General features: G+C 39.2%; 2 protein-coding genes across 2 annotated transcripts; one reads left to right on the top strand and one right to left on the bottom strand.

Moving 5' to 3' along the window:
* The first annotated feature begins 3,971 nt into the window (after positions 1–3,971).
* ubxn1 (UBX domain protein 1) lies at positions 3,972–8,591 on the top strand. The gene is given in 11 exon segments (XM_032554396.1): positions 3,972–4,083; positions 4,479–4,543; positions 4,633–4,686; positions 5,597–5,706; positions 5,827–5,923; positions 6,006–6,197; positions 6,482–6,533; positions 6,617–6,697; positions 6,699–6,740; positions 7,728–7,911; positions 8,008–8,591. Coding segments are annotated over 10 exon segments (930 nt in total). The 5' UTR covers positions 3,972–4,083; positions 4,479–4,484; the 3' UTR covers positions 8,067–8,591.
* A 1,552-nt stretch (positions 8,592–10,143) lies between these two features.
* Positions 10,144–17,592, bottom strand: LOC116714084 (pre-mRNA-processing factor 39). The gene is made up of 15 exons (XM_032554394.1): positions 17,488–17,592; positions 16,485–16,717; positions 16,259–16,384; positions 16,034–16,152; positions 15,456–15,623; positions 14,767–14,947; positions 14,375–14,479; positions 13,648–13,765; positions 13,422–13,576; positions 13,221–13,347; positions 12,129–12,400; positions 11,658–11,842; positions 11,501–11,575; positions 10,638–10,806; positions 10,144–10,520 (listed from the first exon to the last, which is right to left on the bottom strand). Exons 1-15 carry the CDS (start codon positions 17,543–17,545, stop codon positions 10,440–10,442), a joined length of 2,172 nt encoding a protein of 723 aa, XP_032410285.1. The 5' UTR covers positions 17,546–17,592; the 3' UTR covers positions 10,144–10,439.
* Positions 17,593–17,644: the final 52 nt, after the last annotated feature.

Genomic DNA, 17,644 nt, shown 5'->3' with positions numbered 1-17,644 from the left:
TTGTGCTTCAGTTAGTCATGTGTCCTTTTGCTTTTAGTTTCAAGAGGCTTCTTTGAATTACCCACTGGTTCTGTAATACCACAGTTTAATTTCACTTTTGGTTTTATTTTTATTTCTGCCGTAACTGAATCTTCTTGTCCACCTGCTACTGACAGTCTAACTTTGGGGATTTTACACTTATGAAAAACATTTAAACATTTATTCCGGGAAATTGCTTACTGTTTACATGAATTTTCATGTATTCACACACAGCATCCAGCTGCATCTCAATACGTCAGACCATTGAAAAGTTTATTTATTTCAATCTTTGAAACCCTTTTGCTGATTTTTTATGTTCCTTTTATCATTTAAACATTTCAGATCATCAAATGGGTAAATAGAAAAGATCGTTTCAAATCATGATGTAATTTTTGTACTTGGTTAAAAGAAAAACCTATTCAAACAAATGTGACATTATATGAAAAGTTATCACCCCATAAATCTTCCAACAGGTTGTGCCACCTTTGGCAAGGTGAACCACTATCTAACATTTGAGGCTTGAACTTTGACTAGGCCGCTCCATAGTCTTCATTTTGTTTGTTGTGAGCCAATTAGTGTTGGACTTGATGATGTGCTTTGGATTATTGTCCTGCTTTCTAGCCCAGCTGAACTCAAGCTCAATGTCAAAAACTGAAGGCTGAATGTTTTTTGGTAGAAAGCAGAATTTATGATTTAACTAGTTAAGGCTAGTTATCCAGGTTTTAATACAAGAAAGCTGCCTCAAACTAAACCCCAAACAGTCTTGGAGAACGTTAAGATGCTTTTCTGCAAATGTGAGACAGGCCTTTGTGTTCTTTCAGGCAGGAGTGGCTTCTCACATGGATGTCATTTTTGTTTTTATCTCTCCCTTACTGTTGAATCCAGAGCAACAACATTGGGAGAAGTCAGTGACATCTGCAGTGTTTCAGTTCTTATATTTGGTTCTTTTAGTCTTTGATGTAATTGAAGTAATACTGGCAGGTCTGACACTACAGAGAGGGAACCACTGAGTTTGGGTTTCTGAATCCTTAAAATAACTATTTGTCATTCTTTCCAGACCAACAGATGTCAAAGATTTTGCTTCTTATCCATTTTTGAGATATTTTACCTTATTTCCTTTCAAATTGGTTCAGGCCTGGCTGTGATCAGGGCTGAAGGGCATGACGGATACATGTAGTTATTTTTAGTTAATTCATGATTTAACAGAACGGGGTGATATTTTTTAGTACCAGGTTGACTTGAACAATGCTTTTTGTATTTGCTTGGGTTATTATTGTCTGATATGAAAATGTATTTGATCATCTGAAATATTTACGTGCAAGAAAAAAAAAAAAAAAAAAAAGCAAAAACAGAAGAACTTTGTAACGGGGCAACTAGGTTTTCACAACACTGCAGACTGCTAAACTCACAGAGTGATTCATTTCTAAATGAAAAATTTAAATTAAGATTCTGAATTAATTATTTAATTACTGAATTAAATAACAGACATTTTTCACTTTTTAAATTAAATTACTGAAATAAATGGAGCTTTCAAAATCATTTTAAAATGTATTGACCTGTGAAAGTTGAGAGGTATTAGGTTAAATCACTGCATAGATACTTTTATGACAGTGAAAAGCAGCATGACCGTCATATCAGGCTGTCTGTTAGACTAGTTTAATCTGTATGGGGAAAGAAAAAAAATACACAGTGACACCTTAACTGGATTTACCCAATACATTTTATTTGATATCAACCATTGACCTTTTAATTAAAACAAACCGCAGAAGGAGCTGTGTGGCGTTTCGATGAGGAGAGGCGTCCCTCCACAGATAACAGCAGCTCCACTGGATGCCACAGTTTTTCCAAATGGAGATGCTGTTACAGCTGGTGAGACCCGCAGAAACAACACAGCTGACGGACCCGAGCAAAAGGTTTCCCCCCAGATCCGGCTCTCCAGTCTTCAGCTGAGAACCGAGTCAAAGCAGGAGCCTCCGTTTTACCTCCACACGGATTAGATGGCCTTTAAATATTAACCCAAATATAATTTATGGCATTGTAAATGTCTCATGAAGTCTGCCTGGCAAAGTCTCTGTAAAGTTGTGTGATAAAATGCTGCCCTCTTTTGTTGAACTCAGTGATCACATGAAGTCGCACCATTTTACTGCCCGTCCTAAAGTTGAGGCTCCAGTGCGATAGCAGCCACATCTGATGAATTATCACTGAAATATCATAAACCTAATCTTTGTTTTTACAACATCTGAGATTACATTCCACCCTTTGAGTCCAATAAAATCAGGATCATTCACTCAATAAACGTTTACAGGGTGTTGAGAGCAAGATGGTTTGTGGCAAAAAAAAACAACTTGAATTTGAACTCTATTTTTTAAAAAACGTCTTATATTTAGGCATTAAAATGGCATTAAAATAGATAATAGACTCTTCCTTTTGGCAAGCTTCATCTTTATTTCGCAAAATCTGACTCAACTTATCCTTGGTGAACTTTGACCCTTAGCCCGTCCTCTGTAAAATAAATTAAAACAGAGCCATAAAGTCATTCAAAGATAAAGCTAAAAAGACCTTCATCCCTATTATTGCCTTCAACTTTGCCCATCTCTATTCAGAGGATCTTTCCAATAGGAAGACTTACAAGTTCCGGTAAATTATTATGATCAAAAAGAAATAAACTGGCACATTTTCAATAATAGTTGAACAAGAAACAACAGCAAAAATCTTTACATTACACTTTTACAGAATGTCATCTTCAAAAGAAATTTGATGGCATCAGTCAATTAAGATCTGTGCAAATCAAACAGTCATGCATCAACTTGTCTCCAAGAAGCAAACAGCAGAAATGTTTGAACCTGATCAACTTTTATTCAATTTTTAAATTTTTTAACAGTTTTAAAAAATCTATTTTTATGCTCTTTCTTGTGAAATTTAAGCTCTCTATTTAAGATTACATATAGAGTCAAGTTTTTTACTGCCAAAATGCATAAATGTACCATAGCTAAACAAAACAACAGAAAACCAAACCAGGTCATAGGTCAAAGGTTTGGGTTTTTCTGAAAAACAGGATTAAAACTTGCTTGACATGTAACACGGTTTTTTTCTTAATTGCACATCACTTTGATAAACAAACTACAAATGAATAAAGTTCATACTTACCAAATTAACCCTGCAAGTAAATACAAGTAGGAGGAAAACAGACGCAAACAATTACAATTAAAAGTGTGAAAGAAAATCAGTGAGTGGCTGAGAGGAAAGTCTGAGTAATGGATGAACTCGTGACTGAGAGCTGCTTAAGACTGCGTGGGGTAGAGAAAAATTAATCATTACACTTACTGTAAATATGTAACAGACCCAACCTGCATATAACAATCAGCAAATTATGTAGCTTGAACACCGACGAACATACCACCCATGATAGGATCAAATCATTCAGGCCGATAGGAAGCTCATAGCTTATATATCAGATTTAGAAACCAAAGACACCAATAGAGATTGTTTTGAAAACAAATCTTAAATATGTTACAGGATCATAGATCAAATTTACTTCCTGTTCTGGTTTGAGTAACTTTTATCAAAGAGAAACCAGGTGTGCATGTTTGATGTTTCCCAGCAATATTTTTATTTTATAAAATCCAATCCTAAGTGAAGGATTTGTAAAAATGAAGCATTTAAAAGTCAACATTTTGGCTCCAAGTGCAGCGCTACAGAGCTAAGGCATATTCCTCAACTTCATATTGAGTCAGACATCCGTAGAAATGCTGAATTTAAAATAAAACTTTTGATATGAATGATGTCAATGATGACATTAGTCATTGCATGATTATTTAATGACATAATGTAAAATTATGTCATATAGGAATTAAAAAGACCAAAATGCATTCATTCAAATTCCTTGATCCAACCATTTTTATGTCAGAATTCTGAAATTAATCTCATAATTCTGACCTTAATCTAAAAAAAAAAAAAAAAATGCTCTTGAACTTTGAGAAAGAAAAACAGAAGTCTGATTTCGCGTGGTGCCCTTTTGACCCACATGACTTTCCGTACTGATGAACTGTTGTAGCAGGCTGATGTGTAAGTAGCTAACAAACGCTCCCTTCATCAATCTATATTGTGCTTCTGATATTAACACATTTAAAACAACATAACCACTATGACTATCTTCATTCAAGATAACAAAGCGATTTTTAGCGAGAACGATTTACAGCAAGGTTATTTTGACCATTTTAGTCAATAAAACTAGCCTCGTTAGCAGCATTAATGCTAACGTTAGCTCTTAGCATTACTTCAGCTGTGACTGGAAATGACAAGCTGCTGCTCAGGGAGAAACTAGTCTTGTGTTCTTCTCGTTTTTTATTCCGAAAATATTGTGAACGTGTTTACGTTTAATGAGAAAATCTAAAGGGAGTTACTTGATCTCCCCTTTTCCTTCTGTCGATTCATGAAAGCTGGTAACTTGCTTGTTTCAGGTCAAAATGGCAGAGCTAACAACACTGGAGAGCCTTCTGGAGATGGGCTTTGGCAGAAACAGAGCGTGAGTTACGGTCCTCACACCAGATATGTCTGGTTTCAGTGAGCTGGAGGCTAATGCAGGGAAACCTGTCCTTTATGTCGCTTTCTCAGGGAGAAAGCTGTGGCCAATACAGGGAACCAGGGGATAGAGCAAGCCATGGACTGGTGAGACATTTACAGTCATGGTGAAAAGTTTCGGCTTTTCTATGCATTTCTCTTGTTTTTGCTATTTTTTTCACACGTAAATTTTTCTAAATGTTCAAACTAATTTTATTATGACACATTAGTAGCATTTAAAAAGCAGTTTTTATTCGAATGTGTCTTTGATTGACTAAAAGAAGCTACTCAAGCCAACTCGGCCTTGGATATGTTGCATAATAAGTTAACTATGATTAAACAGAAGAATGTTAACAACTTAAAAAATGTCATCTTTAACTGACCGAAAATATTTTTATAGCAATATTTAGACATCTGGTTTCAACTGTATAGCAATTGATATTTTGGGTTGTCTTTATGTAAACAGGAATTATTCAAGTTTAAATGGAAAATAACAATAAATATGCTGCTTTCCCATTGCTCTTTATTTTTGTGTAAAACACTCTTTCCCTATTTCAAGTTTTTTCCCTGTTTAGATTTCTTCTTCTAAGCTTTTAGCGAATAATTTTTTTTCGTGTCTAAATTATGTGCAGTTTATGTTAGTTTTCGATGTTCTTCAAAATATCTTGCTAAGCAGTTTTTAAACTGAAAAGTGCTCAAGCCAGAGCAGAAATGAGCCGCACTTGTGGCTGAATAAATTCCATTTGTTTAGCATTTATAAAGATCTGAGTCTTTCACACATCTATTCGGTGAAGCTGTTTGTAGTCCAAAATCTTTTGAAAGTCTTTTTTAAATGTAGCAGTACAAGCAGCAAAACATCAGATGAATCTTTAATCTTTGTAAAGTTTGATGATGATTCCTTTTTGAGCTGTTCTCACACAGTGAAGTTCAGTTTTGCTACAATGACGCCCGTATGGTGTTATCATTTCAGAGCACAGAATGGCTGCCTGACCTTTTGTTTTGGATGCGTCTCTTTCAGGTTAATGGAACATGAGAACGACCCGGACATCGATGAGCCGTACGTTCCTCCAGCGGGGAACCTTTTAGGAGGAGATACAGATCAGACAACAGCAGGGGACTCAGGTGAAGGTCGGTGCATGTTTAAAAAAAATTAATAACATTTTAATTCATATTGTCTAAGGTAGATCTGTCTTTGTGAATAATTTCTTTAAAGATGTTTTATTAATCCCGCCAGTTATCATATTTTAGCAGCAGTAATCGCAGAGGAAGATGAATTATACAGCGACAACCCAGAGGCTTCGAGACGACCAATGACGGAGGAGGAGAAACGTGAACAGGTCAAAAGGTCAGAGCTGATGCTGAGCAGTTTTAAGCAGCGTTAACATCATGTGGCGTCATTTACCAGCTGGTTTGTCCGTGCCTTTCAGGCTAGAGGAGCTGATGCGAGTGAAGCAGGCGGAGAGGAGGGAGCGCGAGCGAGCCGAGGAGGTGGAGCGGGAAAAGCAGCGGAGGAGGCAGGGCCAGGAGCTGCAGCAGATCCGGCAGAAGATTCAGGACGACGAGATGAAGAAACTCGCAGATCAGCGGAGGAGAGAGAAGATGGAGGACAAGCTGGCTAGGTTAGTGTCTCAAAGGATTCACAACTAATGTTTAGAGCCACAAAAGTAAAGATTTGATAACAATTAATGCATTTATGAAATCCTGAAGCGAAATGCTGAAGGCACTACAATTTATGTGCAAGATTTGACTGTAACTTTGCAGGATGTTTATGCATAATGATGCAGTTATTATTTATGATGGTTTAGTTTGTGGAAAGACTTCGTTGTGAGGACATTTTAATAATAATGGTTTTACTTCTTGTTACTGTTTCTAACTCTGGTGCCTTTTTTCTTGTCCTTGTCAGGCAAAGGGTTAAAGACAAAATCGCACGAGACCGAGAGGAGAGAGCACAGAAGGTAACTAAGACACACTGACTTTATTTTTCACTTTTTACTCTGTAATTCTGACTGTTTTGTCTTTTTTTCCTCCTCTGGTTTAGTTTGGAGGTGGCGCACCTCCGAGCACGGTGACATCCACCCAGCCCACCCCGCCCAGTCCGTCGTCACCCACCGGTCAGGGGACCCCCGCCCACGAAGAAGGAGTACGATGAGTCCAGGATACAGGTATATTATATTACATATATTATTTACACTTTAAGGCTTTCTGTACCTTTCTACCCTCCATCTTGTCATTTCTTCCTTGTGTCCTAAATTCTTTCTTGTCTTTCTGTCCTTCCTAGTATTCCTTCTCTACTGGAGCTTTTTGTTCTTCCATTTTATTCCATCCTTCCTTGTGTCTTATTTTCCTTACAGCTCTGAAATCTGGATATAAAGAGCGTTGTGAAATGATCATAGAACAATTTCCCACTTTGTCAGAATCAGTCACATCTTTAAAGTATTTCATTGAGATTTTATGTAATTTTCGGGCGACATGAAGTAGGCCACATTTGAAATAGAAAATAAAGAACTACAGTCCCCTCTTTCAGGACATTAAGAGAAACTACAGGACCCTTAATTCTTTTCCTCTTCTAATCTTTTCTAATTCTGACATTTTTTTCTCAGTGTACATCTTTCCTCCCTTCAAAAATTTCTTACTGTTTCTCCTCTTTTTCTTTCTTTCTATGTATAAAACTGGTCCACTATATGTATATGTGCCAATATTTTATTATCTAAAATGAAATAAAGCAGTAACAGCTCTGGGAAGCTGCATGGATTTTTTAACAGAAAATGAGTTTGAATGCTGTGCATAACTTTGATGATTAGGTCCTGTGATAAATTTTTAATCCATGACATTATTAAAATGTTCTGTTTCTTGGTGTCTTTTTTTATACATTTATTCTTTAATTAATCTTGTTTCTGTGGGGATAAAGCTGGTCGCATTCAGATATTTATCTGTCTCTGTTGTCAGATTGCTGATAAAGTTTGTCGTTTACTTGGTAAAAATAACATGAAAACTTTTGGAAACTAGAAAAATTGTAAACTTGTTTTTTGAAAAGTTTAGAATTGAAAAGTTTAGACACCACACAGGAACCCGGTAAATAAAGCTTCACTTTACTCTGTGTTGCTGCTGTTACAGTTATTTCACGCTTCCTTTCGTTGGATCCTTCGCAGGTTCGTCTGCTGGACGGCTCCACCATCAACACGGTGTTCAAGTCCCAGGAGCCGCTGGCGGCGGTGCGCGTCTACGTCCAGATGAACGGCAACACACCCGAGGGTCAGGACTTCACGCTGCTGTCGCCATACCCGCGCCACGTTTACACTGAACTGGACATGGAGAAGCCTCTTAAAGAGCTGGGTGAGCGTTCAGGAAACGAGTTTTAAATGCTGTCAGATATCTAAAATGGCATCATGTCCATGAATTTTTTTTTAAAATCGGCTTTTCTTTGCACAGGTTTGGTGCCTTCAGCTGTGCTGGTTGTTACCAAAAAGTCAGAAGGATCAGATCTGTGAGCCTACCTCACCTCTACTACGACGTCGACACGAGAACCGAGCGACCCAGGAACCGAGCTGCCATCTGCTAGTATCACTCACTAAGCCAGCTAGCTGAACCGAAGCAGAGACGCAGTGAAGCTGCATTCAGACACGTTGGAGCTCCTCAGACTTTGATGTGAGTTTTTGTTTGGGAAGACTGACTGAATGCAGCTTCAGATCTGCTGCAGGCATTGAACTGGACCTTTGACCTCAGCTGGTCGAGCTGAAGATAGGTGGCTTCTGACTGATACTTCCCTAAGGATCTCTGCTTGTGGTTTCAACACACTTATTAAAAAAATAAAAATGCACAGAACTAAGTTTAAGTCGACCCTTGTATTGCTAAAGAATACCTGCTAAAGTGGTTCTGAAAGGGCCTTAAGTTTATTTCCTGTGATCTTCCTGACTTTGTGACATTTTACTTTCATTTTTTTAACTGAGTTCAGATTTGCTGAAAGCTGTGTCCACGAGGAAACCGATTACAATAAAGCTGGCTGGGATAATTGAGTTGATGTTCTGAATTTTATATAAATGATCCTTTCTCACATTTTTGTAAATCCTTTTCTCGTGAAAGTAGAAAACCTGGAAATGATGCAGCTAAAAGGTTTGTCTTCCTAAAACTACTCTTAACCCCATCATCTTAAAATTCACTATTCAGTCAAATCTATTACACTTATCCACATATACAATTTGTTTATCATAGATTGTGCTTTATTGCGCTTTATTGTGTTATCATTTGTAATTGGAATCCTAACAAATATAAAAAAAATACCCACTTTAACAAATGTAAGCCTGAATTCTGTATATTTCTATTGAAAAGCACCGGTAAAGATGATTACATTGCAGAAATAATGCTTGGAGTGACTGACATCACTACTGTTTACATTAGTGATGCGATTCACAAAAACTAAATTGCTAAAAAAAAAACAAAACCTCAAATAAGACTTTCTAGATGTTTAAATCACAGCTTCTTGTGCGTGTTTTACATGCACATAATGAGGAAGGCTTTCCTTGTTCATTTTAAGACTGGAAATATTGATTTACTCGTCCAAGAAGTATTTGAAATGTGGAAGAAAGGGTGCCAAACTGTTAGGTGGAGATTGTTTTACAGAAAATAAATCCTGGATCAGACAGATGAGAGGAACTCATTGGATTTAATTTTAACTTCTAGCAAAGTACCTTTTTTAAAAATAAAAATTTATTTCCATGCTGAGTTTGCTCTTTGACTTGTGAGCTTTTCCTCTAAGAGTTTTGAACGTTTTCGTCAACCTAAAGACAATGTTAAATGACATGACGCCAAGCAAGTTGCACCACTTCAATATGAGTATTAAGAGTAAATGTGTCATTGAGGCTTGTTGATCCCAAATCTTTGCTGCATCTTTTATGTCCTTTGTCACACTTCCAGTTGTTTTACACTTCAGGTTTTCTGCCCTGATTGTACATATTTGTATGTTGAGGTAATTGGCTGTTTACCACTTACTGTTGGTAACAGTATGTTCTCTTGTTTTTCCCACTTTGAAGAGTAGTTGAGAGAAAAAAAATCAAAAGTTGTCTGTTAATAATCCAGAAATACTTTATTAATCCGTAGAAGGACTAGTAAAGTGTCATAGATGGTGATGGCTACAGGCAGGATAGCGTCATTTTTCAGAGAAATTCTTCTTCTTTACTAAAAGATAAATAAATTTTTAAGCTTCTTGCACATCATTACCACTGTGCAGATATTTTAGGAGCCAAAGCCAAAACCTTTTTACCACAGTTGGTGCTGGACTCCATTTATGCTGCTGATGTACCTTAATAAAATAACCAAACCTACTAATTTGGGTTAAATTACACTCAAGTATTTAACATTAACACTTGACGAACAAATGATCAGTTTGTCTAGAAAAACAGGAGGAAGTGAACTGGACTTTCAGACATGGTGCATTTCTATTAGAACGTTTCTTCTTGTATTTGAATATTTAGGTAAATAATAGAAACACCTGTGAGTTTGTTTCATGTAGTGTTGAATTGTTTTTTTTCCTTGTAACGGAAGAGCAAGAAAAATCTGAGAAAGCCTTAATGTGACACTATAAAACACATTTTATGTACATTAAAAACCAACAAATGGTACAAAACGCCATTCACACACTGGATAGAGAAAGCGACTTTAAAACATGAGAGAAGGCGTCGATTTGACAACAAATACAAAAATAATTTTAATTAAAATCAGAAGACTTTACAGAAAATGGGTGCCACGGTTTCCCTTTAGCTGCTTTTTCCACCGAGATTCACCGACCCCGAGCCGAAAGCACAGAGGCATGCTGGGAAATAAGTCTGTTGCTCAGACGGGTCGGACCGGTTCCAGAGCTGTCCGGCTTAACTGGGTGGATAGTAGGACTGGTTGTAGTTCCAGGCGTTCTGGTAGCCGTAGCCGCCGTAGCCGCCGTACTGCGGTTGCTTAGAGACAGAAAAGAAACTGATGCGTTATTAAAAACTTTAAGACAAATTCAACATCAGTTTTCAAATTTCAAAAACAACAGAAATAGGAATCTGTAAACATTAAATAACTCTTACCTGGTACCAGCTGCTGTACGCTCCGTATCCGGTCTGGGCGCTCGGGTCGGCGCCCATCACAGGAGGCGGCGGCGTGGTGATGGGAACATGTGACGTGCTGGATGCCGGCGCAGCAGCAGAAGAAGAAGAGCTGTCGTCTGTTTTGCTAGTTTTCTCTGGATCCTCGTCCCTTAGGAGCCGATTTATACAAATAAAATGTTAAAACCACTGACATGATTTAAAAAGATGATCTGTCGTGTTCTATGTTGTTTATGTTGTGTCGCTGTTTTTGTATGCAGTAACTGGGTAAAACAACGGCGCCATTTTGTGACGTAACCAGGGTAAGTCGAAATGTAAACAACCAAGGCTGAATCTACAGAAGTTGTGAGAATTTCAGTGAAGATTTGAGCGATTTATCTGCAGTTTCGTTGGAAGAAGCTAATTGGAATGATGAAGAGGAGGAAGCTGGTTCTACTGAAGGACTAGAACCTTATTTATTTGAGCCATATTGTACAAGAAGCATCAATGACTCCAACGTTTCTGCGGAGGAAGCGTCAGACGGTGAAGGGTTGGAACTCCAAATCCCTGAATGGCAATAAGCAGATCTATGCAGATAATAATTATTCATCTGTAATTCTGGCTTTATTAAAATAAACCAGAAAATAATCCAGTTACTTTAAAGGAACTGGTTCAGGTTCTGATCAAGTCATCAGCTTTCCTACTCCTCCTATTTCCAAGTCTTGAGTTCAATTTTCCTACTTTTGATAACTGTATGACATTACAACACTTATTAAAACAGAAAGCTTTAATAAGTGTCTCTCTGACATACTGAACTTTCCCTCCAAAATCATAATCTGAGGCTAGTTTTTGCCCTCTTCTCTCACCCGTTCTCTGCTTCTCTCTTTGTGCCTCCCAGCTCGTCCAGCAGCTTCTGATGCGCCTCGTAGACGGACAGCACGCTGCAGAGACGGACAAGCTTTACTTTGAGATGAAAATGCTTCACCCGACCCGAACAGGATGGTCAGAAATGTGATGCTTCACCTCTTAATGGAGTTGCTGCACTCCTCTGTGAACTGGAGGCCTCTCTGTGACAGAAGTAACTTGGTTTGTGGGGTGAGCGGAGCCGCCAGGGCCCGAGTCACACACTCCTGCACCGCCTCGGCCGAAGCCCCCGGCTCCGCAGATGACTCCAGGTCCAACAGGTTCAAGTGCAGCTTGTCGTTATCCTGATGGAAGAATCATTTATGGAGAAAAGGAAAACATTTTTATTAAAAATGGAGGATGCAAAGTGTGGATCCGGACCCGACTTGTGCCCCAGAATAGATGGAGACTTTTTATTTTTAAGTAGGACAAAATTATCACAAAGTAACATCTTTTTACAGCCTCAAGGAGAAATTTCTTGTGACAATATTTTTAATTCTTTTGTAGCAAATTCCTCCCCGACACCGCTAAGCACCCAGACCCATCATGCTGTTTAACTGAGAGATCAACCACTTCCGTCTCTAACCTCACCGGACTAATCTCCAGCGCTTCCTGTAAAACCGTGCGGGCGCCGTCTGGGTTTCTGGCCACTTTGAGCAGCAGACGGGCCAGTTTGATGGAGTAGAAGGCGTGCAGCGTCGGCCTCTCTTTGGATTCAGCCACCGCCTCTCGCAGCAGAGCCTCCGACTGGTCCAGCCGGCCCGCGCGGCGCTCTAAGGCCGCCCTGCGGATGCGAACCACAGCCAGACCAGGCCGGGCTTTCTCCAGGGCCTCCAGAACCCGCCGGGCCTCGTTGAGGTCACCTGGTGGAAACGGGCAGGAAGTTCGCATGAGCAGGTTTTCTGATGTGCTTTTTGTTTTGTTTTACATTTAAACTTTGTGATACAAATCATATTTTTGAAACCTTTGAAACTTGGGCTTTGTAAACACACAAAAAAGGAGGAGTAAATTAATCTCCGAGATTTTCTAGAAAACAAGAACATTTCTGAGCTCCAAAAGTCAAAAAATTTGGTAGAAAACAAAATATGAAATTTTTAGATTAATCTCAGAAATTTTCTGAGTTTCAAAAGTCGAAAATTGGGCTAATATATATTAACAAACATCAAGATATAAATACATGAGATTACAGCCAAGAGTAAACAGCTATTTGCAGTTTGTAGTCTGGTTAAAATGTTTTTACTTTATAGTCGATAAGTTGAATGAAGTTAGCATTACGGTACTAAAGATAAAGTTGTATAAAGCTAAGCTATGCTAACTGTGTGACTGAGAAAAGGTTAGCCTGAGCCCTCAGTCACTGTTGCAAAAAAAAAAAAGTTGCATAGTTCTTGCACATGCTAAACAGAAATAAATAGTTTTGTTCTTCAACTTTTGGCCTACGGTTCGTTGTAATTTAAGACTGCAGTGAACTTAGAGGAGATTGTAATTTTAATATATCTGTGCTTCTGCCTGGTGACTCAAATAAAAAAACATCTAGACACGTCCATGCTTTGCATTTCAGAAAAGATTCACTCTGAAGCCTGGTTTCAAAAAGAGCCTCCGGTCACTGGAGTCGTATAAACAAGCAGCTGGAAGTTTAGAGCAGCTCTGAGTTTAGAGGAGCAGAAGGAGACGGGCGTGTCGTACCGTGTCGCTCCTCAAACGTGGCCCACTGCATGTGGATGTTGGGCTTGTTGGGGAGGTGGACCTGGCAGGCTCGCCTGTAGACGGCCCGGGTCTCCTGCACACCCTGCGGCTCCAGGTACTGAATGTACTGAAACACACACAGGAAGGTGTGACATTGTTACCAGCTCCTCACAGATACAGTGAAACAGTGATTTATCTCACCCTGGTCCAGAACTCCTCGTACAGAGCGCAGGCGATCAGGCAGCGCTCAAACAGGATGCGAACTCTGTGGTCGCCCTGGACGGCGGGAGCATCATCTGATGCTTCCTGGCGCTGCGTTGTGATCTCAGATTCCTCCGTCGATTCCTGGTTTGGATCTGTTGAAGACAGCAGTGTTAAATACAGATGCTTTCAAACATAAAAACACTTTTATGATGCGAGTCCTCGCCTTGTGACGACTCTTTGGTGTCTTTGTTCAGCTCAGCGATCTCCCAGTCCAGGTAGGTGTGCCAGGCTCGGAGCTGGAGGCGGTCCAGCGGCCGGACGTGGAAGTATGGACGCTTGATCTGTCATAAAGTAACGAGGAAATCTGCTGGGTTTGTGATCCGGCGACAGCAGGAGAGTTTAAACTGGACTAAATTATTTCTGCTTTTCGCAGTCATGTTTTTATTTACAAAATCTGATCTGACATTTTTAGGGTCACTCATTCAAAGTTGTTTTCATGCTGCGTGTCTCTGATTTGTTCTGTGTTTCATTAAATAATTATTAGGTTTAAGATTTGCCTGCATGTATGTATGAGCTCATCATGAACATGACTTCCTGGTAGAAGAGATGCTATATATGAACGTGATAAAGCTGGCAAAATAAAATAAAATAAAATAAAATAAAGAAAGAAACAGAGAATAAAATCAATCAATGGATAAAATGAATAATAAAAAAACAGGAATACATAAAGAATAAAAATTAAAGAGATACAAAAAAAGAGGACAAAATAAACGTAAAAAAAAGAAATGCATAAACAATTAAAATAAAATTAAAGTAAAATAAAATAAAAACAAAAAAATAATAAAATGAATTTAAAAAAACAAAACTAAAAGAATAAAATAAATAAGAATAAATAAAGAAAAGACAAACAGACTGAGAGGTCTGGAGAAATAATCCCTGCAGAAACTCACAGCATCTTCATAGTTCCACCTTTTCCTGACTTCTCCCTCGTTGTCCTGGTAAACTTTGTCTCTACGAAGCAGAACCTGGTCTCTTATCTTCTGCATCAGCTCCTCCTGAACAGAGGAATATATCACTGGTGTATAAAAATGTTCCTATTGGAAATCTACACCTGATCATGAAAATGTGACAAACTTTCAGCTTTCACTGAACTCTACGAATGCTGGGACTTTAAAATCTCCACAAATAAAAAAACAACAGAACCCATAAAAACCTAATTCCTTCCTCCCAGATTATATAATATTTAAACAGATTACAGATTACGTAATAAAGCAGGTGGTTGAGCCTCATAAAGGCTTATTTCTAGTGAGAACCAGGTTTTTAATAGCCAGATTTTACTCACCGAGTCGGTACCCTCGGGTGTAGCGGGCTCCTCCTCTCCTGGCGGCCTCTCCTCGTCCGCCTCCTGGGCCTGTTCGGCCCGCTTTGCCTTCTGGCTCTGCCGGCACGTCGCCCTCAGCTCCTCGTACTCCTCAGAGGGGAGCACGTCTTTAGGCGGGTTGTTGTTAAGATGCGCTTTGAACCTGGCAGGAGGAAGGATGGACAACGCAGCAGGATCAGGAATAAAACTTAAGAGACAAATGAAAAGGAGGGGATGAAGTTTATCAATAGACTTTAGGCACTTTTATCATTAACAACATTTTGTAATATTTCTGCTGTAGAGTGAGAGAGGAGTCGCTGTAAACTAGGATTGACTAATTTAAGATAAAATGACTTTAAGATGACATTTTACACAATCTCTGTCAGAGCTTTTATCAACCAATCAAGTTTATTTGTATCGTACATCTCAGCAACAAGGTGAGATGTGCTTTATATCATAAAAACAGAAAAATGTAAAGTTATTAAAGATACTACACAGTCAACAATTGAGAAAACCAGTAAACATTAAAACAGACTTTCTGTTCAAAAGTCTGTTTTTTTTATGTGAATTTTGAATTTAATTGCAAGTTTTACTGTTACAGTGTCCAACATGTCACCCATTAAAGACCCTCGTACATCAGTATTGTGTCTGTGGCGGTCAGGTGGGCTTACTTGTCGTAGTGGGTGCTGTAGAGCTGAGTGGGAACTCTGAGCGCTCGGTCCAGGACGGCCGCTGCGTTCTTCACGTTTCCGTGCTCCTTCTCCCACTCCACGTAGAGATCCCACAGGCGGTCCGAGTGGAAATCCAAACCGCACGACGCAACGCCATTCTCAAAAACACTGAGGACGTTTAACCAAGGGGAAAAAATTCATGTTATCAAAGAACTGTTTATGTATTACTATGATTGTGTTTTCTGCTCTCATGGTTCCTCCATGTTTATCATTTCCAGAGTCAAATTTCTAGATGTTTTTTTTTTATGAAGTTTTACAACAAGTTGTAGTTTTGAGTACAAGTCATGAAACAAAATTGTGCTGGAATTGGTTTGGTCTGAAATAAGTCAACTAAATTGTAAAATCTAATAATATTTGCATTTTCTGTGTGTCTTTCAAAAACATACAAAAAAATCTTGCAACATTCAAGAGAAAATTAAAGCAGAAATTTTAGAGCTAAATCCTCGACTTTTCCATCAGCTTTGGGGAATAACGTGTTGAAAACATTAAGTTTAAGATGCGACTGAAAGCTTGTTTACCTGCGAATCCGAACAGCTGAATCGGGCAGGTTCATGTCCAACGTTCCCAGCAGCAGATTGATGTAGTGGATCCAAAGATCTACGCTCAGAGGAATTGCTTGAAGACCACGAATACACACCTAACACAGCACACAGCGTGAATTTTTTAAAATAAGAAAACAGCAGTGTAAAGTGCTGTACAAATACACATCAAATAATGAGAAGAAACTGTAAAGGAGTTTTTACCTCCTCTGCTATATTGTTGTCGCCGCCTCGACGTTCCAGGTCGACAAATTTTTTCCAGTAGCCGTAGCAGAGAGGATACCGAACCAGAAAGGCTTCCAGCGCTCTGCGGTACGCGGCAGCATGACCCTGAAAAGATGAAACTGGATGGTAATTCCTCGTAACACAGAAAGTCAATCTTATTCTGTTTTCTACTAAAAAATCCCTCTGCTTTGCTGAAAACACACACCTCATGCTCACAGTACTGGAGCAGATCGGTCCAGCTGGGGAAGTCCTGAGGATTGTCATGTGCGGCTTTCCACAGACGCTCAAAGTCTGCAGGTAGATCCTCCTGTTCGCTCGCTGTTGCCAGGGCTGTGGAGTAGTTATCTGGGTCTGCAGGACCCTCAGGGGCCGCAGCTGCACCGCCATTTTCCTCCGACGCTTCAGGAGGAGGTGGCAGTGCCTCTGTGACATCCATGGCTTCGAAAAGGAGAAAATTAACAAAAAATATTGGAATAACTGAGTGTGATATTAGCTTCTTTGAGCCAAAGAAAATTGGTTCTGCTGTAGTGAAACAGCACGTTAAGGTCAAAGGTCAACAGAGTAAGAGCCAGAGGATCACCCCTCCACAGCCAGACCAAAATAAATCTGTTTTACTTAATTCAGTTTACAATATTTATTAAGTTTGGACCATTCCATTTTAAATTACCTTTACAGCAGCATAACTGCATACATGTCTTTGTAACTCTTGTTTCATGTAAGATATAATCTGTTTTAAATTTTTAAATACATTTTTTTTTAAAATCACATTAAGACACCCAAATTAATTAGATAACCTGCTGAGAAGGAAAACCTCCGTGCATACAGTTGGGGCTAAACTAATTAAAGAAACTTTCGATAAAAAGCAAGAAATGTTAAGATTTCTGCAGAGCTTCCCATTCATACATGATAACAGATACCAGCGCAGTAAGATGAAAGTAAAAACCACTGAATTGCAGAAAGTGTCCCTCCAGGGAGCTGAGCAGGAGCCTCCTCAGCACAGCTGCGAGTTAAAACTCTCATCCGCTCAGCTTGTAGAGAATCACTGACCGTCCAGCTCTGCTCAGTGTCGCTGTGTGTAGCTCAGCCTAGCATGTCACGCCTTCCGCTTTTCACAGAAACGACAAGTGCAGCGCTTTCTTCAAACAATCACTGCCACATCTGTCAACCCGCATGCCAACTTTAGGCAGGAAACTCAGAAATAAATCTACCTGAAGACTCTTCGGGCACCCCGTTACCGCTCATCTCTTCACAGCTCTCCGCCGCCATGATGGAAGAACCACTGACGTCATCAGCAAGCGACAAAATACACACAAACTGCAATTTGTAAACAAATCTTTGAGCTGTCACAGTGTCCGCTTTGGTTTT

The sequence above is a fragment of the Xiphophorus hellerii genome, chromosome 23 (assembly GCF_003331165.1).
Source record: "Xiphophorus hellerii strain 12219 chromosome 23, Xiphophorus_hellerii-4.1, whole genome shotgun sequence".
NCBI lineage: Eukaryota > Metazoa > Chordata > Actinopteri > Cyprinodontiformes > Poeciliidae > Xiphophorus > Xiphophorus hellerii.
Note: the sequence above shows the minus strand (reverse complement) of the source record. Positions and strands in the feature narration are given on the sequence as shown.

Coding starts and splice junctions, on each gene's coding strand:
- LOC116714084 (XM_032554394.1), bottom strand. CDS start 17,545: ATGGCGGCGGAGAGCTGTGAAGAGATGAGCGGTAACGGGGTGCCCGAA. Junction 12,401..13,220: donor CACGTTTGAGGAGCGACACG/GTACGACACGCC, acceptor CGTTTCCACCAG/GTGACCTCAACGAGGCCCGG. Junction 10,521..10,637: donor CGTACAGCAGCTGGTACCAG/GTAAGAGTTATT, acceptor TCTGTCTCTAAG/CAACCGCAGTACGGCGGCTA.